This window comes from Atractosteus spatula, chromosome 22 (genome assembly GCF_055471065.1).
Source record: "Atractosteus spatula isolate fAtrSpa1 chromosome 22, fAtrSpa1.hap1, whole genome shotgun sequence".
Classification (NCBI taxonomy): domain Eukaryota; kingdom Metazoa; phylum Chordata; class Actinopteri; order Semionotiformes; family Lepisosteidae; genus Atractosteus; species Atractosteus spatula.
Genome location: NC_142727.1, coordinates 8849516 through 8874403, shown reverse-complemented (window position 1 = coordinate 8874403; position 24888 = coordinate 8849516). Strand labels below are relative to the sequence as shown.

General features: G+C 45.1%; 1 protein-coding gene across 2 annotated transcripts in view; it reads left to right on the top strand.

The window, feature by feature from the left end:
• kirrel3a (kirre like nephrin family adhesion molecule 3a) overlaps nt 1-24888 on the top strand; it is a 304458-nt gene that overhangs the window by 126721 nt on the left and 152849 nt on the right. For both annotated transcript variants that reach the window (XM_088939485.1, XM_088939484.1), the window contains exons 4-5: nt 9829-9986; nt 17939-18089. In XM_088939485.1, the coding sequence (XP_088795611.1) occupies nt 9829-9986; nt 17939-18089 (309 nt within the window). The remainder of the gene's footprint in view (nt 1-9828; nt 9987-17938; nt 18090-24888) is intronic.

Below are 24888 nucleotides of genomic sequence, written 5' to 3'. Positions count from 1 at the left end.
GTGCCTGGCTTTTCAAAGAGAACTGAAAGGGGGGTTGGAACAGCGATGAGTGGGAAAACAAGGAAGGGCTGGAGCTTCCTTAAGAGGAGGGGTCTGCGAACATGACAGATACGTGACGGATTGCAAGGGAGGAGAGACTGGGCCAGAGTCTGCTCCATGGGGGATGGTTCGGAGTTCCAGCAGGTGCATCCTGACAGTGTTGGAAGTCTCTTGTCTCAGCCCTTTGCACGTGCTTTCGGGATCCATCTGTCATGACACGGGAGGTGGCAGCAGTGCCCTCGCAGGTGATGATGATGATGATGATAATAATAATAATAATAATTGCTTGAACTTACATAGCGCTTTTCGGACACTCCACTCAAACTGGCTGTAAGGTGGTTGGTTTGGATTGGTTGGGCAGGGTTTCTTGAGGACGGACACGTGGCATCGGGAGGAGCCAGCGCCACCGTCACCCCTCCCCCCTTTCTGAAAAGTTCTCCCATTCATCGTCTGCGAATTTGCAAAGGCAGCGGTTGCCAGCCTGCGTTAATGATCACACCAGCAATTGCATTAGCAATCTCATCCTCCACATTTTTCCAGCTACTATGATGCTTCACATTATATTGTAATGCTGGTCTAATTACGGGTCGTGGAATAAGTCTCGGTAAGGTTGCCCTGTTTTTCTTCTTTGCTGTTTCTCTTTATAGCATTCCTGACCTCACGACATACATAGTAGGAATGCTAGATAACAGCAAGCGACATGTGATCACATTCGTTGAATGCTACTTAAGTTTCTAAATTTTAATTGCTTCGCACGGTTTTAAGGTCAGGCAGCTCAGATGTCTTTTTTTAGATCTTTACATTCCTGTTATGCGATCTGAACTCTTTTTAAAGGAAATGTTCATTTCTGGCTGACGGAACTGGGAACAGGCTTCTCTTCTACTTCTGTCATCACAGGCAGTTTTTGAAAAAGCCTCCTCACGCCCAAGTAGAGATGTGGACCAAAACATTATCTCCCATGCAGGCATCTGCTTCACTTCCAGTTTCAGTGCATTTTAAATAACTCCAGTGCTACCTCTTCTCTGTACACATGAGGTGGTGCAACCTATGACAGTTGGCCTTTGCTGAATGCTCAGGTCTTGCTTCAATATAAGTGGCTACAAAATATATTAAAATATAAAGCACAGTAAATTCAACATTTATCAAGTTATCTGCAGTGGTCTTGGCTTTAGAATGACTTGTGGGAGGAGTAAGTTAATAAAGTGAGTTTCGCTGATGCTGTAGGCATGCGTTCTGCGATTTGTGTTGTGTGTAATATCAGAGAAACAGCTCTTGGTTCTAGTAGTAGTCTTGCTGTAAAGATGGCTGCAAGCTAGATGAGTGCACCATTGCAGAGCAATGAGAGGTGATGAGTTTTTTTGCCTACTGAAGGTGTAAAACCATATGACATTTATAGGAGAATGGCTATGCAGAATTTAAAAAAAGAGAATGTGTTAAGGAAGATGTAATGTGGACAGTTTTTGAAAATTATAGACCATGGAAAGCAGAGAGGTTTAAAGATTACCATGCTGTAGACCCGTCTCATTGGATCTCGGAAGCTGAGCAAGGCTGGGTCTGATTAGTGCTGTGATGGGATAGCAGTTTGCCATTGTTAATGGTATTGCTCCACAAGCAGGCAGCATCCTTCCCTCTGGACAACAGTTTCCAAGCCGGTATCAGTGTGGTGAGCAGGGATGCAATCCTTTAGATGAGTCTTTAAAATAGAGCTCCGTATAGCTTGGTAATTGAAAGATCCCATAAATCCCGTGGACTACGGATGTCATCTTAGCTGGTTTACATTCTGGGGCTGCACCTGAAATCTCCCTTAATTCAACTAGTGAAGCACTTTCTCGCTTCTGCACCTGATGTCCTGTGAAGTGGGTGGCTGGCAGGCATCACCCAGTTGGGCGCTATACTTCAGGGGTGAATAGTAAGGGGACCCTCTGATATAAGAATGAATGAATGAGGGGAGGCTGTTTGCTCCATCTAGCTAGCTAGTTGATTAATCTAAGGATCTCGTACGGCTAATTTTTGGAAGAAGTGATGGTATCAGCTTTAACGCCACATGGATGGGTAGCATTTTCCAGACTCCCACAAGTCTCTGTGTTAAAAAGTGCCACCTGTTCTCAGTATTAAAGGAACTTAATAGTGCTTAGTTTCCATTTGTGTCCCGTGTTTCTGAACTTAGAGGATTCTGAATACTTGAACGTTTGCAAAATGCTTTCAGATGAAAAGCTCTGTGTCAATTGTTGCTGTTAAAGGTACTTACCAACGGCAATGTGTGAAACAAGCAAGTCTTCTCTGCTGCACAGCTCTCTTCACACAAACGCCCTTGATTTGCTAACCTGTCTTCACAAACGCACAGACGTGCTAGAATATCACTGGCAGGAAAGGCAGATGTCTTTCAGACTCTGTCCCTGGTTTTTCAAAGGGGTTGTTGGGAGACAGACTTTTGTCATGTAATGGAGCGAGGGAAGCCGTGAAAAAGTGGATTAATCCACTTCAAAAGCAATTCTGGCAAAAGGGCACTGAAAATCTCAGAAAGGATTCGCTTCCATTATTGGGGTGTGTCACTCTCCCCTGGGAGCTCCTTTTTTAAGTGGGTGCTTATGATCTCAATTTTCCCTCTCTGAATACAGAATTACTTTGTGCCTTATGTAAAGGTCCCATAAATATGAGAAAAAAATAATGAGAAGAGATGTATAGGGGGGGAAGAAAACAGGCACAGCTTGAATGAAAAGGGTTTCGGGAAAGCAAACCTGTAATTAAGGCAGAGCAATCAATCTGAACTGCTGACCAGCTCCTGAGAAAGCTATCGAGTGGCTGCAGCAAAGCGCTAATTTGAAACCATTAGGGTCTGCCGAGTTTGCAAACAGACCCATAATGATGATTGGTGACGTGGTTAGAGCCCAGAGACTTGCGCTCCTGTCAGGAAATCGGAGCTGCCGGTAGAATACCGAAACCAGAACTGCAGAATGGAAATTTTTCGATCCCGTTTGTCAACTTTTATCGCTGTATTCTCTCTTACTGCAGTTCATTTCATGGTGACTTCTGGAAATCCGGTGAAGGTTTTTGTTTTGTGAACGCCTTCTGTATTCACTGAAAGCAGAGCTGCCACCTTGTAGCCTAGTATCGTCAGATCGTGAGCTGGGCCTGCTCAGTACCAGGATAGGAGTCCTTCCTGGACAGCCAGGTTCCTGCTGCATGTGTTGGTGAACCAGTAGGTGCTGCTCTTCTTTCAAGCCAGTGCGCACTGTAGAAGATGCCGCCCTTTGGGTGGGATATGAGTCGAGGACCTGACTGCTGGGTCTTTGGAGATACTGTCCATAAGTATGGTCTTGCTCCTTCTGGCTTGTCACAGTTTCCTCTTCAGTCCGACTGGTGAACCAGGATACCGATTATCCTCCTGCACTGCTACGCAGTGGGGCTGCTGGTGCCGATTGGCCGCCACGCATCACCCAGGTAGAGCCTCGTTTCACTGATGGGTGAACTGGGTCCCATCGTGTCTGTAAATTGCTTTGGGGCTCCCCTGGGGGCAAAGAGCACTTTACCAACGCAGGGCGCTACTATTTATCAAAGCGTGGATTGTAAATCAGCGGAGTGGGCCCGTTCCCTGCGGACTGCAGCCTGCCAGGGAGGTGACACGGTGGGGTTCGGTGAAGCTGGAGAGCTCCAGCTGGTAGGTGTGTGGCCTGTGCACTTCCAGGCAGTCCCACGGGGCAGGGGGACTCCCTGTCGGTCACAGTGTTTCCAGACGCCACTCCTCGGACATCTCCCGCTGCCACAGGAGGTACAGTACGTACTGTAGGTGCGGGTAAAACCCAGGACACATGTGAGACGCATTCTTCAGAAGTGCCACATGTAGCAAATCGTCGGATCACAGATCGTCTTTCCCCAAAGGGATTCATGTAACGGAGGGCTGTTAATGTAGGTTTTGGGACTTGGAAATGTAGTCCGCCCTGTTGCCTGGGAAGCATTTTTGTACTCCTATTCATTTTTTGATACATTTATCTGTACAAAATAAAAGAAAACACTTATTAGGAAAAACATTCGTACCCTATAAGAGTAAAAAAAAATCATAATCCTATTGTGTTTGAGCGTGGCTGTGCAATACCCTGTAGTGTGACGTTCTTCAAGCTTGGCAGTTGTTTTCCTGTACTGATTTGCACCCTGATGCCTACCACTGTTTCACACGAACAAGAGAAAAGAATTTCACTGTTAAACAAAACTTGACACTGCTGCTTGTGCACTGCACATGGCGTATTTGTGTGGTACTGTATGGTATCGCACGGTGATGTGATAGTGTGCTGACATACATTGAAAATGAACAGAGCAACGTTTTCAGTAAGCACTGGGCAACAGGAGCCCAGTGATGGTGTAAGTACTGCAGCAACATGTGCAAAGCAGCAAATTAAAGCGGGGTACACCTGCATTTTCTTTTATTATTTTGTGCTTTATCCTCCCCCCCTCTGTTTTACCCCATGACAGCTGAAGTGTGTGGTGAACGAGGAGAGAAGTGAAAATGAATAGAGCCATGGCACACGGAGAGATAGGCCAGGAAAATATGACAAATGCAAAGCAACAGGAAGTCAGGCAGCAAATGAAATTAAACCTGTCAATCTCGCTATATCACACTTGCTGTTTTGTGCATTAATTTCATATCCGACAGGTGCATTTGTGCACTTATTACTGCAAATGCTGTATGCTTTCTTGCAGCTGTGACATTTTTTGAACAAATTTACACCCAAAGCTAGGACAGTCTTTGCATTTCTTAGGACCTGCTGCTTTTGGGATTTTATCGGTGTCCATCACGAAGCAGAAGCTCGACGTTCTCTTGGGAAGTGGTTTCTTCCACAAGGGCTGCGGCTCTTTTGTGGATGAAAAAGGAGCTGCTTACTTAGAGAGGTGGAGAGAACGTTTGAAAGCTCGCTGGCTTTTTCTTGGAAAAGACAAATTGAAAGGAAATGCCACACTAACCATCCCTCTTTGGCAGAAAAGAGCCTTATTAATTTATTTTTGCTTTAAAGAATTGAAAAAGACATTTTTTGACGGATCATCAAAGCTGCCGCTGAACAGAGAGATGCTCAGATACAGCAAACATATTAAGCGTCGGGGGCTGTACGTCTCAGTACATTTCCTCCAGTCACGTCCTCGCTGATGGAGCGGGCAGGCTGCGGCTCGGGCGCCGACTGAACACCGTTTCCACCACGTCTCCAGTCATGCCCCCTCGGTATCGCTAAACCCATTTCAGACACATCCACCTCAAATGCGGTTTTGATGAGAAAAATGGCTTCTGAATCTTTTGTTTCTCCGCTTCTCTCGGCAAAAAAAAAAATAGCTTGGGGGCACCAGTGCTCATCTCAGTTGATGGGATTACAACTCCCCAGCCCAGTGGCTGCAGGCGCATGCTTGGCTACATGCACAAAGCACACTTAACAAGGTTCCAGGAGTCCTGCCGGCCCAATTTCAGTCAATGCAATTTGCTTAATTTTGCCTTTCCAGTCTGCACGTCAACATGTGCCTGTTTAAAGCAGCAGCGCCATGGACCCCCACCTTAGTGAGGAATTGTAAAGCACAAAGATTAGACAGTAAAGGGGGACCCAGGCAATTTTGGAAGCACAGCAGGCAGCGGTAGAACATGAGAAGGGTCGGTGAGTCGCGGTGCTACCCTGTGCCCTATTAAGGGGCGGTAATGATCTTGCATCAGTAGAAACGATGCATTGAAGGTGATCAGCTCCCTGAGTCTGTGGAATTTCATCCCATCTCCTGCACAGAGTCTGTAATAATGGAATCCCAGGAAGCAAGATTCTCTCTGGATGAGTCGATAACAGACCACATGGATTTAATGGGTTTAGAAATTGGTCGGGGTGTGAGGAGAGTCACGTCATCCAGAAATACAACAACAAAGCTCCCCGTGCATGCAGTGAAGATTGTTCATAATTGTGCAGTGTGTAAATCAGACGGGATGTCAATGAGCACGGTTTGATAACGCTCAAATTGTTAACACAAAGCAAATTGCCGTATACAGTAAACAAATTGTGTGTTTTGGAGATGAAAAGGGTTTGCATTTCTACAAAGAGTATGCAGTCTGGTTTAGTCAAAGTATAGTATGTGCTTTCTCACCACAGAACCACATCAACCACATTAGCGGAATACTAATAAGTATAGAAAAAGTTTAGAAGTATAGAAAAGACAATTGCGTCTGATGCAAATGCAGTAAGCAGTCGTGAATTTATAAATGAAAACGCAGATGTTGTCTGCAACAGGAAATCTGCTGATCTGAAAATTCGACCGGCCTGATTGTCCGGGTGTTTTTCAGACCCCGGTTTTAACAGCGTTCTTGAGCTTTGTTCCTTTCTATTTTTTTTCCTGCTGTTTAAATTCAGTTACAGTCAAATATGGAATGCAGATCTGTCTTCCGGGTCGGTCTGATTGATGGGAACAATTCTGTCTTGTGCTTCTGAGAGAACGAGGGGTCAGGCAGGATTTACTGTAAGACAAAGCAGAATTTAAGCTGCTTGGCTTCTGCTTTCCAAATCTTATGCTGCATTGCTGTAATCTTTTATGTTTATTTTAAACACAAATTTAAAGCACTCTGAATGTATTAAATAATCTATAATGTCTTAAATGATACTATAATATTATATGATATTGCATTATATAGCATAATTAACTTAATTTTGCTAGATAATGTGATTATAAAACAATGCAGAATGATTTAGCTTTTCTTTCATAATTTTCTATTCAATATATGTCAGTCTAATATAAAAGGCTGGTCATTGTATTTCAACCTCAAAGCAATAAAAACGGTGCTGTCGGAAACTTCAGAAAGAGCTGCACTTAACACAGAAAGCTTTAAGTGCAACTTTTGAACAGTTGTCTATTATCTGTTTCGCGATGGGCAAACGTTTGATATTGACCAGATGTCTTAACCCCTTCCCACATGGATTGGTCCCACCTGAACTGAGAGCACAGACGTCAAAAGATAGAGATTAATGCACTGTGCCGGTAGATGAGACAGATCTTCAGCATGTTAGCTGGGAATCAAAGCCAGGATTGTAGCCATTAACCTACACCGTCCCCAGAGCTGATTATTCAAAAAAAGATGAAAGCATGGAAAAAAAAAGTCGCCCTCTTACCTTCGTAAATACAGCATTTCAAATAAATTCTGAAATACTTCTTTAAAGTTTGTCTTAAAGTTCTTAAAGATCTTCGCCCCTGAGTAAGGAACATGAGTGTGTGAATCATTCTGTGCGATTCATAACCCATAACCAGACCAGACAGAGCAGGGGCCCGTGGACTCAGCTGAGCCACAGTGGCTACAGGACCATAGTAAGCTTGCTCTTAAAATTACTCCTGCCTTTCTATTGCAGCTTTCGAAGGCTTGATTGGAATTTGTAACTATTAATGAATCTGTCTTTTAGCAATTTTTTTTTTTGGGGGGGTAGCAGAGATAGGAATGGAATATGTTACCTGTAGGTTTGACATTGTTTTTAAGCTTTTTTCCTTGAAAGAAAATAGAATCACTTGAGCCCGAGATAAAAGTTTTAAACATTGCCACTTCTTTTCTATCCAGCAGCCATATCGCTCTGCAACTCACAACTGGCAGCCCAGTGAAGCTCAGCAGGTGTGAGCCTGGTCAGTACCTGGATGGGAGACCTCCTGGGAAAAACTAAGGTTGCTGCTGGAAGTGGTGTTAGTGGGGCCTGTAGGGGGCGCTCATCCTGTGGTCTGTGTGGGTCCTAATGCCCCAGTATAGTGACGGGGACACTACTGTAAAAAGGGACCGTTCTTTGAATCTGACGTAAAACTGAGGTCCTGACTCTCTGTGGTCAATAAAAATCCCAGGGCGTTTCTCGAAAAGAGTAGGGGTGTAACCCTGGCGTCCTGGCCAAATTTCCCATTGGCCCTTACCAGTCATGGCCTCCTAATAATCCCCATCTACTGTATGAACTGGCTTCATCACTCTGTTCTCTCTACTGGTAGCTGATGTGTGGGGAGCGTACTGGTGCACTATGGCTGCCGTCACATTATCCAGGTGGGGCTGCACACTGGTGGTGGTGGAGGGGATCCCCATTACCTGTAAAGCGCTTTGAGTGGAGTGTCCAGAAAGGCACTATATAAGTGTATGCAATTATTATTAATTATTATTATTATATATTCTCCAGGCTGCAACTTGTACGAGTGGTTTTTACATTAGAGATGATCACATTGCCAGACCAGCGTACTGATCCTCACCATAACGGCTGAAAATTACAGTATTGGATGCAAACATAAAGTATGTGGAAACTGATCCTAAAATACCTCACTTCCTTTACCGACAGCGCCAAGCTAGTAGATGCTTAGAAGGGGAGCCTTGCTCTCGTCACATTTGGCTGTGCACTTTCAACTAAGACGCCACTGTGACACTGTAAGTGAAAGTGGGAGATAGCAGTAGGATTCAGGTCTGTCCAGCACAGACCCCAGAATGGCTCAGTTTACCCATTGAAGGGGAGAGTTAAGGGAAGTGAGCAGTTTATATTAAAATATCCAAGTCTATTGTGCGGCTTGATTAAAATGTTTCTGAGACAAATGCAGTGTTTGCCAAGGGCTCATCAGATATCCCCTGTCTGTAGGAGAAGAATAATAAGTGGCAGCCTCCACTGGGTTTGAATTGTGACGTACGCTGGCCTCCATTCACTTTCTATTTTTGGATATTAGCGTTTTGGTCACTTTTAGCTACAGTATGTATATGTGTCTTGTGTGACATGCATTTTGGGCACTGGAGGTGGCTAAGAAATCTCTTTATCTCGCTCTGTCTCTCCCTCTCTCATTCCGTTTCTCCCTTCCTCTGCCTCGCTCTCGTCTCTCTGTCTCTCCCTGTCTCCCTCTCTCTATCTCTGCCTCTTTCTCTCTCGCTCACTGGTGTGCCAGCTGCTGCCGCCGCCTTTGATCTCCTCCTGCCCCAGATCTGCACTCTAATGAGCTGAGAGTCCAATCAATAATTCACTGGAGTTTGAATAAAACGGGGGTGATCAGCGCTTGTTTAAGAAAAGAATGCAATCAGTGCTATTCAAGACTCTTTTCTCTCCCCATCTCTGTCTCCCTTTCACTCTCTCATGCACAGAAACTGTTTTCCTCTGTGTCTTCCTGCCTCTGCCATTCACAGGGCTCCTCGCTTGCAGTTAAATCTCCCGTAATTGAATACACATCACACACCTGCGCAATCCGTGCCCAGCGGATTTCCCTTTCGTCCCGTAATAAGACCTGCTGTTCCCTCCCCATGTCTCCAGCACTGAAAAGCGTACAGTGCAGCCTGTACAGCGCCAAGGGCTGCAGGTGCCTCGGGCTCCAGGGGAATGTGGGGCGGTACTGGACCCTGCAGAAGCTGGTTCTGAAGAGGAGGGGTTATCCGTCTGTTAGGAGTGGATCAATTCAAGGAATTCAAGGAATAAACGGGCTTAAGCCAAGACGAGGCCTGTTATCATAGCAAGGCGACAAGGGTAATAAAGTTTTCCATATCCTGGACCCATGATACATCCTTTCATTTACCTTGCCCATGTGCTGTTAGAGGTGCTGAAGTAATTCCAGTAAGTCCAGTGTGTGGGATTACATTACTAGTATTGCTAACAAGACCATGAGCTGAGCTTGTGTGGTGTGTGCTGTTGGTCATTCTAACCAGCATTAAATCTGAGCAGGTCCTGAGATGTTACCATGCTCCCTGGTGCTCCCAGTTCCCATGCTTGGCGTGTTTTACTGTCCTCCGTAATCGGGGAGACAGCTGAGCCAGTTGCTTTCCAGCTACTCATAACCTCCTGTTTCTCATTGCAGTGCCCCCCGATGACCCGGTGATAAACGGAGGCCCGGTGGTGAGCCTGAGGGCAGGGGACCCCCTCAACCTAACCTGCCACGCCGACAACGCCAAGCCTGCCGCCTCCATCCTCTGGATCCGCAACGGCGAGGTGCTCAACGGGGCCATGTACTCGAAGGTACGCGCGTGCCGGGCTCGGTGCGTTCCGCTGGGGACGAGAAAGCCGTGGGGCGGGCAGGCCGAGAGGAACTGGCTGCAGAGGGAAACGGGTGTGCCACTGCTTCAGATCCAGCTGCTGCTGCTTGCTGCAAGCTGATCAAACACTCGGCAGAAGATATACACAGTACCGCATGCGAATATAAAACAGATGTCCTTTCCTTCACCCTCCTTTATGCCTGCTTTGCAGTGTGATGCACCTTTGCTGAAATGCATTAGATACATATTTAGGACCATTCAGATTTATTGTGTTTACGGACTATAAATGAGCCTCATTAGTGGACGATCAAAGGAAAATCTGTGGGTTCACATCAGATGTCTTTAGTCTCTTGTCTCCTGTTAGATCCAGTCTTAACATTTTCGTACCCCATTGTATAACGCATTCAGTGCATGAGCAGCATCTTTAGAAAGGGATAGCTGTTGATGAAAGTACAAGCCAATCTCTCCGCGTTTCATCTTTGATGAGAGACAGACCTGCGCTTTGTTCTCCCATTCAGCAGAAATGAACTCGTTTTCCTGCCTCCCGTTATTAAAGTGTTCTAATAGCAGTTGGCTCAATTGTCAGCTTTTTCAGCTGTTTGTGCTTGCTGAAAGAACGGTTTGGGAAAAGCATTGCCTTGATGAAGGATCCTTTACATATGACATTCTTTTTTTCTTTTCAGAACTCTCATGCCTTTAAATAACCTTCTTCTCTTTGCTGCTTTTACCACAATTAGGCATAACTTGAGTAATTTTGCCCGAGTGTGTTAGCTTGACCCACGGACAGGAACTTTGATGTTTTGAACTCTCTGCCTGAGCATGTAATCAACAATACCCCGTAAATTAACATATAAATGAACACAGGATATGAAACCTTATGGGCACCAATGAGACTAGCAGTTTCTGATCTCATTACTGGCCTTTCAGCTGTTTAGAGGGAGATAAATAGCGTTGATTGAGCTAAAGTACAACGCAATTTCCCTTGAAAAATGACTACTTGGTGTGGTGCTGATTGAGGTAATTTCTCAGCAAAATGCTCAATTCTTTACACGCAATACTTGAAATATATCAAGGAGGATTTAAATCCAGACCTGTTTGCAACTATGTATTCATTAGAGAGTGGAAAGCTCAGTATACTGTATGTACTATAATATATATGCATTTGCTTATGTGATCAGAGTCTTGTGCTGGAAAGATGTTGACCTAAGGTACTGTAGGATGTTCATATATTCTGAATTTCACATCATTGAAACCGTCTGTGAAAAGTGGGGGAGTGGGAGAAGGCTGATGTTGTTATTTCCTGTTCGCACTAAATAAGGGGTGCCTATCAGACCACAGAAGTGTGTGTGGGGGGGTGAGCCAGGAGTCCCGACTGAACTTCTGTGTTTGAGCTTGATAAGAAAACACAGAAAGGGTGCAGATGACGTCCCACTACAGAACAACACGCTCTAATCAGCTGTTGTTCTTGTCTTCTCACTTGTAGGGCATCTACTCACAGCCATCGCTGGGGGGGGGAAGTGCCCCCTAATGCCCCCCCCCCATGTGGGCTAACGTGCCCCCCCCCTCCCCCAAAAAAGAATTTTCTAATAAAGTGGAATTTTTTTTTGTAGAAATATTAGAAAAATATATGCAACTAATCTAACATTTCAATCAAATTTTCATTTTCTGTCACAACGAATGAAAACACGTACAGTAGCGTCATATGTAGAGTCACGTGTCTCAGACAGGCGCTCGAACCAGGACCCCCTCCCCGGCTAAAACCAATTGCCCACCCGTGCGAATTGTTCTGGCGAGGGCCCTGCCTCTGCTGTACGGTAAAACGTGAATTTTGTCTTGGAAATAGAACATTGCAGGGTAGTTAATGGCAAAGAATACATAATTGCAAGTCGCTGGACGTCAGAAGCAACGGATTCAATGTTTTATCTCAGTGGCGCATTGCGAGATCATGGGTCACAACCTGAGCTACAACATTCCTCTCCCTGATCGTTGGCTTGGCGTGGGTCTTGCTGAAGAACGGGCCTGATGGTCAGAGGTTTCCAGCCCGAACGGGGGTCAGGCAGACACTTGGCTGTTTCAGATCAGAGGCTCTTGATCAGGAGTTGATATATATAGGCCTCCTTTTGCTTTCTTAAAGTTAACATTTGTAGGGAGTGAGGAGGAGTTTAGCTTACCTGTACTTCATAGATAAGGAACAAGTAATAGGTTTATTCCATGCTGAAAAAAAGAAGAAAGAGAACACAACGTTTCGGCCGTGGAGCCTTCTTCAGGTGAAGGCTCCACGGCCGAAACGTTGTGTTCTCTTTCTTCTTTTTTTCAGCATGGAATAAACCTATTACTTGTTCCTTTGCAGCCTACGCCTGCTGACGCAGCTCCCCACCTGAACTACTTCATAGATAAGTGCTTCTTTAACTTTCAAAGCAACTGCTTTATCTGTCTGTCAATTTCATTTTCCTCTGTACAGCCTTCATCTCAGCCAAACATTGCTGTATAATTAGTCTTTTTTTTCCAACACCATTGGTCGCTAAAAACTCTGGAAAGTGTTACTAATTATCTGTGGAAAATACATTATAATTGTCATATATTCCTTTGTTCATAAGACAGGTAGAGCGTCTAATTGTAGACTAGAATATTAATTTTAAATATGTCTCATTTGCATTCCTCTCGACTGTGTGACTTATTTTTTTTCTTCGTTTTACTTTTTTAGTCAAACTAATTAACCTCCTTGGCTCGCAGTAATAAATACTAAAGAAATTATAGGTGGATGATGGGAGAAGGTAAAGGAGGATTTTTAATTGAAGAAGAAAAGGCCTGAGCTTCCTGTGATGTGATGGGGTTAGGATCAGAAAGTAAATTAAAGTAAGGCAAATCTCTTGTCTGCTTAGCCTGAAATGCATTGAACTGCCAGTACATGTCCCGCATTACCCAAAAATAACAGGAGTTTTATTTTCTGAAATATTACTTTTGCTTTCCATGTGTACCCCTCGATTTGGAACTTCTAATTGCTCGTTTGAACATTTGAAATCACTCCTTTTCACTTTTGGGGTATCATCGGGAAAAGACTGAGGGCTGTACTGTTGGAGCCATCCACCGTTTTCAACACACTGAGGCTCAGCGTAGCTGCTGGAGAGCTGGCAGTGATTCGAGGAGCAGTGCAGCTCTCACTGATGACACAGGAATTGTCGAAGAAAAGTCTTCACTCAGGTTAGGTGTGGTCAGGCCGAGTCCTTTATTCATGCGCATGAGGAGGATAGATCATGCAGATCTGAGAGCAATCTCTCATACAGATCTACAAACATCTAACTCCCCGAGATGATAAATGCAATGAGTTTTATACAGTAGACACACACAGGAAAGTTCACTCCAAGTTTCCATATTAGGAGATGTTTTTCTCTCTACAAACATTTCTTTGTAACTGACCACGTTCTTCTTAAGAAACAGTTCTACCTTGCATACGGACAATTCTACCTTGCATACAGACAAAAGGAAGTATAAAAATAAAAGGTGTGAAAATGAGCTAGACATTCTGCGGTTTGTAATATCAATGTCAGAAGGTCAAATAATATGCTTGAATTATCCTTTTATACTGTTGCTAAGCAAAAGGCATATGAGCTAATGAAAAAGTCACTATTTTATATACTTAATAAAAGGCAAATGCTAAAATTCTTCCTCAGTATCAATATCCTGGGAAGATATTGAGGCCCCTTCTTGTTTGGGAGGTTCAGGATTGTCCGGTCAATTGAAATCATCCCACCACACCATTTGAAACCAGTGACGTCTTGAAAGTGAGGCTCTACCTGCTCTTCCAGGTCTCTACTGGTAGTTACTATTAGGACCCATCAGAGAAATAATGTATTTTTAAGTGTAATGCTCTGTAAAGGGGCAGTAAAATTGCATTAGATTTAACTGTAAAAAAGTGCCATTTTGAATCTGATCCAAGCGTCAATATTCATCATCCTGTTAATGTTAAAGGTCATTTCAATTCTTCATTTGTTGAAGGATTAAAAACTATTAATTTTGACCAAAAAAGCTTTTCATTACTAATTGAGAGTTTGGAAGTAATAATGAGAAAGCCCTGCTATTTATAGGGGCTGATGTAGTTACTGATGTAAGCAGCTAAGAATATTTGTAAAGTTTTAAGTATGACTTTAAGAAGTATTTTAAAGAAAAGAAACATTATTTTTTAATTTAATGTGACAGGTGTGCCAATTCTTATTATTATGCTCAGAATATGCCAGTATGCTTCATTTATCTCCATTGAAGTAGTAAAATATAACATTTTTTGGTTAGCTCAAGCGTGAATAAATTCATAATCAAGGGAATAAATATGGTTTTAGTTTGTTCAAAGTACACTCTTCTTTCCCCACTAAAAAAATCAATGTAGGCTGGTTCAGAATTTGCTTTGAACTGTTTCAGTAGCTTTTTTTTCTGGTGGTCTAGAAACGATCCAACAGGTAATCAATTAAGAAAACGGAAATAAACTTGTCTCTGACTGTCAAGTCAAGTAATAAGTATAAACTGCACAGAGCAAATTAAACAGGAGCCATTTAGGTTCAATACAATTTTAAGCAAAGGATGGTTAATGCAATGATATTTTATTAAATGAAATTGGCTGCATAATATGAAGGATGAAGGGATTTGCTTCCTCATGTCTGAAGCACCTGTGTGTGATTGTGCATGTGTGTACCCAGTCGGAGATATTCTAATTACACGCTACACAGATTCACCAGTAGTTCCTCTCACTAAGGGGAAGGCCTTGAGAGAGTGTCATTTTGTTCACAAACAGCTCATCGCTTACGGGGACAATCATATTAATTCATTTATTTTGATTTTTTAAATACTTTTAAAACTGCCTCTTCAGCTTTCTTCTTATCAATAGAAACCTGCATGATCATCTTTTTTTCAACATGACCATAGCAAATAGACATCAGGATTCTTATTGGAGCCGAGTGCAAGTATGGACTTGAAAAACTGCATATACTATCTTTCTAAAATACTAGATAGATACTTTATTGATCCCGAGAGGGAAATTGCAGTGCAACAGCAGCTTAGCACAGTGTAACAAAATGATACAATAATACAACAATACAATACATACAATACAATCAGTACAGTCAGTGAGAAGTGCACTAAGAAGAGTTGCTCACAGTCCAGAATATACAAAGAACAAACCAGAACAGTACACAAAAAGTTGTATTGCACATTATAAATGTAGATATATTGCACAAGTCCCTGGCATACTGTATATTGCACAAAAAGCAGTTGTAAACGGGAAAAGCCAGATGTAAGCAGAGAGTTTACTGTTCAGTCCGAAAACAGGTCAATGTCATTGTCGCCTCTGCCCAGACGCAAGGTGGATGACTTGTACAGTCTTATGGCAGAAGGCAAGAATGACCTCCTGTAGTGCTCCCTGTCGCACCGTGGTTGGATCAGCCTGTTGCTAAACCTGCTTTTAATTCTCACAAGCATGTCATAGAGGGCATGGGAGACGTACTGTGGGATGGGATAATACAGGATTTTAATATCAAGAGAAAGATCAGAATTAAAGTGTTTCATTCATGGTAAATTTGCATTTTCTCCTAATTAATCTTAATTCATGTTTTCTCCTTCCAGAAATAAAACTTTTTGTGCTGTTTTGTATTTAGATTTTCTCCAGACAGAAATTTGGAAATTTTGTGAACTTTTTTTCACACCCTCAATAAAGTCTCAAAACTGTGATGTTGCACATGTTGGGCTTCATGTTCCCCTGTTGATCGGGACGTTCTGGCTCGTGCAGCAGAGCTTCTGTTCTTGCCTTGCTTGCTGTTTCCTCTCTGGCCTTTGCAGAGGTACAGTATGTCCTCAGTCGTGTGCGCCCTCGCTGACAGGCAGCAGGGGGAGTTCGCATTGATTTGGCAGCCGGTTAGCAGCACCAGTTGCTATGGAATCCAGTTGGCAGGAGGTTTGGATCACCTGGAGATGATTTACGACCACGCCCGTTCCATGTGATTCATATGATAAATTCATATGATACATGGATCTGGCAGAGCTGGGGGCTCTGTGAGAGAGTTTTGTCTTTGAGCCCTCCGAGTCTTGCTCCTCAGGTTCTCTAGCTTCTTTAATCCTGACTTCTGCTTTGTTTTGTACCTCATCTCACAGATCACCCCCTGTGCTGGTTACTTTGCTGTGTTTTCTCAGCTTCAGACCCTGCTTGTTGTTATTACTACGTCTCCTGAACTCTCGCCTGTGATCACCTCGCTCCCTGGTCCTGACCCTAGCTTCTCTCTGACCACAGCTCCTGAATTCCCCTTTTTTGCTAAAATTCCCCTGCCTGCTTGACCACGATCTGGGACTGTGTTCATTTCCTGGTTGTGTGTCTTGCCACAGAACACTGCGTGCACTGCTGCACTTCTCCCAAGCTGACTACAGCACTATGCCTCCTGCGCAGTTCCCTACATGTGTGCAGTCCCCCCCCTGCACTGTCCTCAGGTTTTCCTGTGTCATTTGCCTCTTGCCCAGCACTTGAATTCACTCTTTGCCTCAAGATCTGCTCCTAGTCCCATCTCAGCAGCGGATTATTACGGTATGACAGTGCCCTGAGCTCGGTCGGATCCGAGTGTTTATCTTCTGCATCACCTGGAACAGGCGAGATGGTAAATCGTCTACAGGTGATCCAAGTCTTCTGTTAATTGGTTTCCATGTCAGTGGGAGTCGGGAGACAGGATGGACGGTGTTGATAACCGGCTGAATGTGCGGTGGATTGTGATTTTCATATAAGAGTAGTACCAGTGCAGTTAGTGTTCCAGTCTATCTTGTGCTGACTGTTGCTTTGCTGATGCTGTGCAGTTGTGCTGTACAAGGTTTATGGGTCTCAGGATGAGTCCAGGGCCATGAAGAAACAGTCCTGATAGTGTCAGGAAAGGTAGCGCATTGACACATTCTTCGCAGGACAGCTTTGGAGGTAAACGCCTGTCAGTGTTTTTAAGTACAGTGACCTGCTCACCCGTTAAGACCTGTGTTGTGATTGCTTAGTCACCAATCCATCTGAAGGATTTATTACTCATTTTAAGGTGCCTGTGAGTTTGGTTTAACTTCAGCAAAGCTAGACAAGGATTTCTCCTGGAATAATATTAGTAAGAGAAGATAATCTACACATACTGTGCAGAATGTTCTTTGCTGAGAGAGGGAAGATTTTGTTTTTGCCATTACTTTGTGGGCTCCTGGATGCTTATCTCCGCTCCATATAGAAGCCAAAGGAGAGCTGAGGCACTGCCAAACAATCCAACATATTGTGGACCCCAAACTAAAGTAATAACATGTTTCTTGGCACATTAATATGCATTCACTATTCATCTCATTTAGGTAGGATGTTAATACAAGGTTTCATTAGTTTATCAACTTAAATGAAAGGAGAAAAATGTAGGACTAATTACTGCCATTAGTGAACAGGCTGTCAATTTTCTGAATCTCAAAGACAAGAGTAATTAAGATGTAACTTTTATTGCTATTAAAAGCCGTATTACAGTCGCATTTTATAACCTTAAAAGATGGTTAGAACATACAGGTATTTGAAAGGGTTTGTGCTGTAGGGCAAAACAACTTCTCTTACCTCCTACACAGGTAATAAAATATGGCTTACATACTGGGTGATGGTCTCCAGAAAGAAACTATTTTAAATTGCTTTAGTTCCGCATATGCTGTTTGCTCCAAATAGAAAAAAAAATAATACATACAGTAGGTATTACAGTTTGCAGGGGTATTTTTATTGAAAACTGTCTGCTAATACACTAACCCGTGCTTGAAATTGCTAATCACTTATCTTAAATCTTCAATTAAACGGTGAATGGAGAGAATCTATTTTAAAACCTCTGAGCAGTTCTCCTTTCAGGTTCGTGGTCTTCTTGTGTTGCTCTTGAGCAGTCTGAAGGAGCTGACAGTGTCCACGGCCTGTTTCCCCAGACGCTGCTGCGGGACGGCCGGCGGGAGAGCACCGTCAGCACGCTGTACATCTCGCCCTCCAACATCGAGACGGGCCAGCAGATCGTCTGCCGCGCCTCCAACAAGGCTGTGCCCGGCGGCAAGGAGACCAGCGTCACCATCGACATCCAGCGTGAGCGGCCCCGCTCTTCCTCACCACCTCTGTTCCTCGCTACTTCTCTTCCTCTCCTCCTCCTTTCCTCACCACCTCTCTTCCTCGCTACTTCTCTTCCTCTCTTCCTCTCCTCCTCCTTTCCTCACCACCTCTGTTCCTCGCTACTTCTCTTCCTCTCCTCCTCCTTTCCTCACCACCTCTGTTCCTCGCTACTTCTCTTCCACTCTTCCTCTCTTCCTCCTTTCCTCACTACCTCTGTTCCTCGCTACTTCTTGTCCTCTCTTTCTCTCTTCCTCCTTTCCTCTCTTCCCCTTTTTCCTCGTTACTTCTCTTCCTCGCTTCCCCGGCGCCACTGGAGGACAAAGCTGACAAAGTAGTTCTCCTTCACGCTCTTCTGTGTCTCTGCTGCCTGTGCCTCCACAGCTCCACGCTGCGGGACAGAGGTCCCTCTGTCAGTCCCTTGGCCGCACAGAGCAGCTCTGCTCGGCGCTGCAACATCAGACAGGCTCAGGCGGGTGTAATGCTGGAATGTCCTTCCTCCCTTCCGTTTACTTGTAAAGATGTGCTGAAACAATCTCCTGAACTACTGTCCCGCCTTTGGTTTAAATCAATCTCCGTTCCGTTTCATTTCTGCTGTTTTCCTCCCCCCCCTCCTCCTCCTCCTCCTCCTCCTCCTCCCCCCGTGGCTGAAAGCGTTTTTATTCTGCAGAAACGTGTCGTCCACAGTTAAAAAATATGAACTTGCCTGTGTAAAATACCTCCAGCTTCAATTGCCAGCGAATCCTTTTAGATCAAGCAGCACTCGCTTTAAGTGAAGGATTTCAAACAAAGGGATTTAGCATCACTCACGGCTCCTCCAAAGCTATTAAGTATGACTAATAAAGCAGAAAATGCTATTTAGAGATCCATTACTGTTGACGGCTCCATCCTTTTTTTTATGTATGTCAGGCGAAGGAAGAAGTCCTCAGTGCAGTACAACTGAAAACAGAAAGGAGTGTAAATTCATTGATTAACAATCGTTGGTGTTTTCACCATGGGAATGGTTTTATTATTTTTATTAGGCAAAACAAAAGAAGGAGTAATACTGTATGTCATGGGCGGTCATGGGCGGTCCTAAAGAGGCAGTGCTTTTTTTTAATATGAATTTTCACCACCGGTTCAGACTGAGGGAGCAACATTTGGTTAAATTTTAATGCCCTCTAATTCCATTGCGTGATCCCTTTGTACTGTATTACGGTAAGAGAATGAATAATACAGACGGGGCCTACCTAGATTGCAAGATTTGTGACGAGCAATTTCAAAACAGTTTAAAGTAAATATCTTCCCGAAGGCAGCCGGCCCTGTAACGAGCTAACGAGCAGCCAGACATCGTCATCGCCTTTGGCTGGAGGCCTCAGAACCTGCTCCAGAGAGTGGCTTGTTCAGTTAAATGTGTCCGTTTCCACTTTCCTGGTTACAAAGGGAGAGCAGGAAGCAATTTGGCAGAGGGAAGCGGGCTATCAGTCTCTAGGATTGCGGCTTACAAGGAAAACAGGTGTTTCATGAATAAGTAACGGCGTTGAGTTTGCGAAGCTTGTGCTGGAGCCTTTCCTCCCACAGGCCTGCGGCTCCACGGGAGACCCCCAGACCCACAGGGGGCGCCGTCCTCGCAGAGCACTACATTAATATTAATGAAGGACAGCTGTCAGCCAGGGGAGCCAGGGGAGCCAGGGGCCAGCCAGGAGCACAGGCAGGGGAGAGTGGGATTACATCAGCAGCCAGCGACCGGGCCTGCAGAGCCAAGGAACGCTCCAGCTGAAGAACAGCGCAGCGCAAAGCTGCATTTGGAAAAGACTCTTCATCTGTCTGACGCTGATGCCGTTTTTTTCACACCTTTGTTTTTAACACCTTTGCTTCCTCTTACATAGGAAATTGCCTCATTATAAAAAAAACAACAACATTCTGATGAAATTGTTCTTTTTTTCCTATCTTAAAAAGTAAATAAGATTGCTCCTAGCAGAACTAGGGGCGAAAGACCGTTGAAGGACATCGCAGAGTTATACACCTTTTTTTGCAAACACTTTTATTAACCAAAACTAAGGAAAGCCAAAAAATTATTTCTTGAGCTTTATATCTAAGTGCATGTTTGCCTTGATATATATACAGTACTCTGAGTCATAAGAGTATTTTCTGACTTGTGTCCTTCTGCAACAATTGAGTTATTATTGAATTTGCTATTGAATCTCTGTGGCCAAATTCACTTTGCCTTTTCTTCTGTCATCGGGGGAGCGGCTGGCCCTCTGCCAAATACCTGCAGATTTAAAGGTCACAGGCTCCTTTTTTTAATGTTTGTAGCTAAAAGTAACCCTCTAAACAAATTGACTAGTGTCCTATTCAGATCCCATGTACTAAATACAATCTTCAAAATGCCCATCGTCCATTGAAACGTACAATTGCTGCACTTGGCATTTCTGAAACGACCTCGGGAACCCTTATTCTTTAAACTCACTTTTACTGAGTGCCGCTGTAAATGCCCTTCATGTTATTCTGCTTTGCCTTGTGCAGTCACTTCTTAATTCAGTTCTCATTGCCTTAAATGAATTGATTATGCACGGTGCCCTAAAATAACTTTTTCAGCAGGAGAGGTATTGTGCCTGTTTAGAGCTGAGATCAGGATTAACCTTGAGGCTGACTGGCAGCCCCCTGCCCGGTGTGCAGGCGCCCTCTTGGTGACCCTGCTTCCTGAGCTTGGGCTCCAGCAGTGGGAGAGCTGTAAGTGGCGCTAAAGTGGTTTCACAGGGGCCCTGTCCTATTTTTTTCTTTCTTCTGCTTCTTTAAAGCCATCCTGCGTCTAAACGGTCCCTGGAGGTTCGATATGAGGTACTCTGCAGTTTATTTATTCAGCTGAAGGAACTTGAACTTGAGCTGTTCCTTGAGCTGAAGGAACTTGAACGTCGAAAGCACCAGTCTTGAATTTTCTGCCCGACAGCGGTCTCTATTTGAGAAGCATGGGGGTGACATCCGATACAGGAGGGAGGGGGGTGGTGTGTGAGTGACAGAGGGCTGTCGAGTGGACAGCCGCGTCCCACCTACCCGGCCGGCCACAAGAACAACCTTCCCTCTCGACTCGGCATTTGACTAACTGACTCGCCGGCTCAACGCGATCATGTCAGCTCCGGCACAATGTGATTGAAGGTGTCCTGGAATGAGGCGTTAACTGCGAGCATTGTTTTGTGAGCCCCTCCCGATCGGCTTGTGGCTGACTCGTTTCTGTGTGAACGAAATCGGATCGCTCTCTCTGTCTGACCGCAGAAAATCTGGAGCCCTGGGGGCAGGTGGCATAAGAATGGGAGCATGGGGCTTTTGAGATCTAATGGGCGTCTTGTAATCGGGATTGAAGTCTGTGCGTTCTCTTTTTTTTCTGGTTTTCGAGAGTCCCCAGCTCGTGAAAGTGCTGGTGAGTCTGGAGCAGGGTCTGTAAAGGGTTTAAAAAAGTTTAGAAAAGTCCATGAGTTTGAAGAAGCCCAGCCTTCTAAGCCCCACGCGCCAGCTCCGCCCCTGTGAGCTTGTTGTGGGTTCCTGCCCCAGGGAAATGGAGTGACTCAGGGAAAGAGGGACAGCTGATCCATTTCTCGACACTTGCTCCGCTTTTTTTCTCTGTGCTGTGCTGCAAATATTTCCCCTGTGGAGATATAATTATTTCAATGTTTTGTTTTTTTATTTTCCCCAAAAAACAAACACATACATAGGCTCGCAGCCCTGGGCACTGCCTTGCGTTCCTGGTCCTGGTCCTGGTCCTGGTCCTGGTCCTGGTCCTGGTCCTGGTCCTGGTCCTGGTCCTCCTTCGCACTGAGGCCAGGGCTGCTTTCAGCTCTCAACTTCTTTGCTCGGTCTCCTCTGTTGCCGAGCGTGTTGCCAGGACTGGCCCGCACGAGTGACCCAGAGTCAAATCTAATAAGCCAAACCAGTGTGGTTTGCCGAGAGCGATGAATGGAGCGCTCGCAGATGCGCGGCCTCTGCTTGCGCCAGCGCGCCCCATGTTCGCATGGCCGCGGTAAGTAATGCTCGTCCTGCCTGGTAAAACATTAATGTGACGAGTTTATCCGTACAGAAAAGGCATTTTCCAGTGAACTGCAGGACCTTCAGTTGCCGGTGCTTCTGAAAGGCTCTGCGGGGGACAGAAGGATGGGATTTCTCCTCGCTGACGCCTCGGGGTCAGCTCCCAGTGCTGACCAGTTAAAACGTGGAGCAGTCGCTGGGGGAACAGCAGAAACTTCCTGGGGCCTCGTCGCCACACGCCATCCTGGCTGCGATGAACTGCATCGCAGCCCGCTCTGGGCTTCAGGTTCGCCCGCGCCCCCCTGCTGTTTGAGTCGCGGGCCCTGTTCGGTCCGAGGTGCCTTTGAAAAAGCGTCGGCCAGCGCTTGGCCCCCCGGTCCGCCGCCCTCTGAGAACGCGCTCACCGCGGTTAACGAAACAGTGGATCCCAGCGCGCGCTATGGCACTGCGTGCTGGAGATTTAAGAGGCATTTGACCCCGCCACCGGTAATAACTTCCTTCCGGGCCAGCAGTTTGCCTGATTTATTGCATCTTTGCACTTCCATTAATCCTGTTTCCCCGCCCTCTTGGTGCTCCTTTGCAAACCCTCTCCACTAAAGCCTGGGTAATCAATCGGGGGAGACGGACTCCTCTCCCTGACAGTTTCTCCTTGAGCCAAGTGGGTTTTCCTTACTCTGAAACAGCCTGTCACGTCCTTATTCCTCCTCTGACATTGTTCCCGAGACACACTCGTTCACTCTTGCCTGTGATTTATTTCTCCGACAATTGGACGTCGTGTCTTTTTTTTTTTTACTTTTCAAGGCAGAGACTTTATATCCTTGATTTCAAAGCTTGCAGTTATTTGCGTTGCTCTTTTTTTTTTTTACACCCGATTGCTGGACTTTTTTTAAATTGAAAAGGCTAACGTTTCTCTTTTAAAAATGTCCTTGAAACGAGTGTGGTACAGAAGATCCTCAGAAATGTTATGCCTTATTAAAGGTGGCATGTTGATTCGCCGTTCTTTTTGCGAGCCTATTTTTATGCGATGTGCTTTTCTTCTGACATTCTCTGATGTGTACAAGTCATTGAGAAAAAACGGTATTCAGTTTTCTCTTTTTGACTCTCATTACTAGGAGAATGGACTCCCTCTTCTCCTGCCCCCCCCCCCAAAGAATCAGGACAAAAGTTTCGTCCAATCCATACCCTTCAAAACACTGCATAGAATGCCCTAAAGTGAAAGTGAATTCAGCTATAAGAAGAGGAAGACAGCAATTACGCTGGTGCATCTCGGCAGCTCTGGAGAAGTTGGCCGATTGTTTAAAACGCCATCTGGTCTTCTCTTTGAACTTCCGATCAAACACCGAGTGCGGGCCACTGTTGTTGATTTTTTTAAGCTATTTCTCTTTCTCTCTCCCTCTCCCTTAAAAAAAAAAATATTCAAGGAATTAGCGGATTACATATTAATGCCCTGTCGCGTGAAGCCTCCATCAAGCTCAAACCTCATGCATTAATGCATCAAAGTGTGATGCCACTCAGGAACGACTAACGGTTTCCTCTATGAATTGTCTGTCGCCATTCTGTTGTTACTGGTTTGGTATTGAAATCTGTTTGGGGCACTTTGACTAGGCCGTTCATACAGATGGGGAGAGTGCACACCACTGCTTTCACTCAGTAACACCTTCTGTGTGATCTGTAACCCACAGTCAGGTTATGGACGTTTGTGGACGTGACCGTTTTGGCGGATGGTATAGTTTGGAAGGACAAAAATTGGAAGTTTAGTTACACCTAGATTGATTTCCTAATGTCACAAGTTGTAGATGGCAGGATAACTCAATTCAGTTCAACTCAATTCAACTTTATTTGACATTATACAGTACTTACACAGGTGCATAGTATAGTGAAAAGTGTTTCTCATTAGTCACTCAGGTGCAGTATATAAATAGAACAGAAGATAAGACAATAGACAGTAACATAATAACACTAACAGTGTAATAACATAACAGATAAACAAAACTGTGCAAATACGCAAACAGAGAAAGAATACAACAGGACAAAAACAGTGCAAAAGTAACTAATACGGTTTTAAGTACAATTTCGGCTTACATTCAGTTGTGTATGTAGTGGTGTTGGAGTACAGTCATTGTGGCTACAGGAAGAAGTGAGGAGAGATCATAGTATGATGGGAAGGAGTGGGGGCATCACAACTCTGTAGTGTGTACATGGCGTGGGAGGGGGTTAAGCAGGCATTTGATTATGAGCCTGAAGAATTCGTCCGATCAGCCGGTAAACATTAGCAGGTAAAGTGGGCTGTGCAGAGTTACCGGATTGCGATCTTCCAAGAAACGCTGCTGTTCCGTGTCCGGGTCCGTGCGGAAATCCCTCTGCTTTTCCGCCGCTCTGCCCAGCCTGGCGCGGCGGAGGCCCCGGAAGAAGAGTGCCGGGCTGGGGGCTCGGTTAAGGATTGTCCCCGCCGCTGGAGAAGCCTTGCGGGGCAGAGTCCCGGGAGAGCTGGCGAGCAGGGGGATTGCACCTGGGTCCGGCAGCGTCTCCGGGGAGCGTCGCGGCGGAGCTGCCTGTCCCAGCTGCGCGCCCGCGGGGTACCCAGGCGCGAGTCTGTGCTCAGTGAGGAATCGGCACCCCCTGGGTAGCCCAAATGGGGCACAGCGGCAAGCTTACTCCCAGCTCTCGAGGCGTGGGGCAGAGGGAGAGATGCCTGTACTTTTGCTAACAAAACAGAATAAGGGAACCCATCTCAGAGAGTCAGGACTCATTTGGAATGTCAGTCAATTATTTTTAGTTA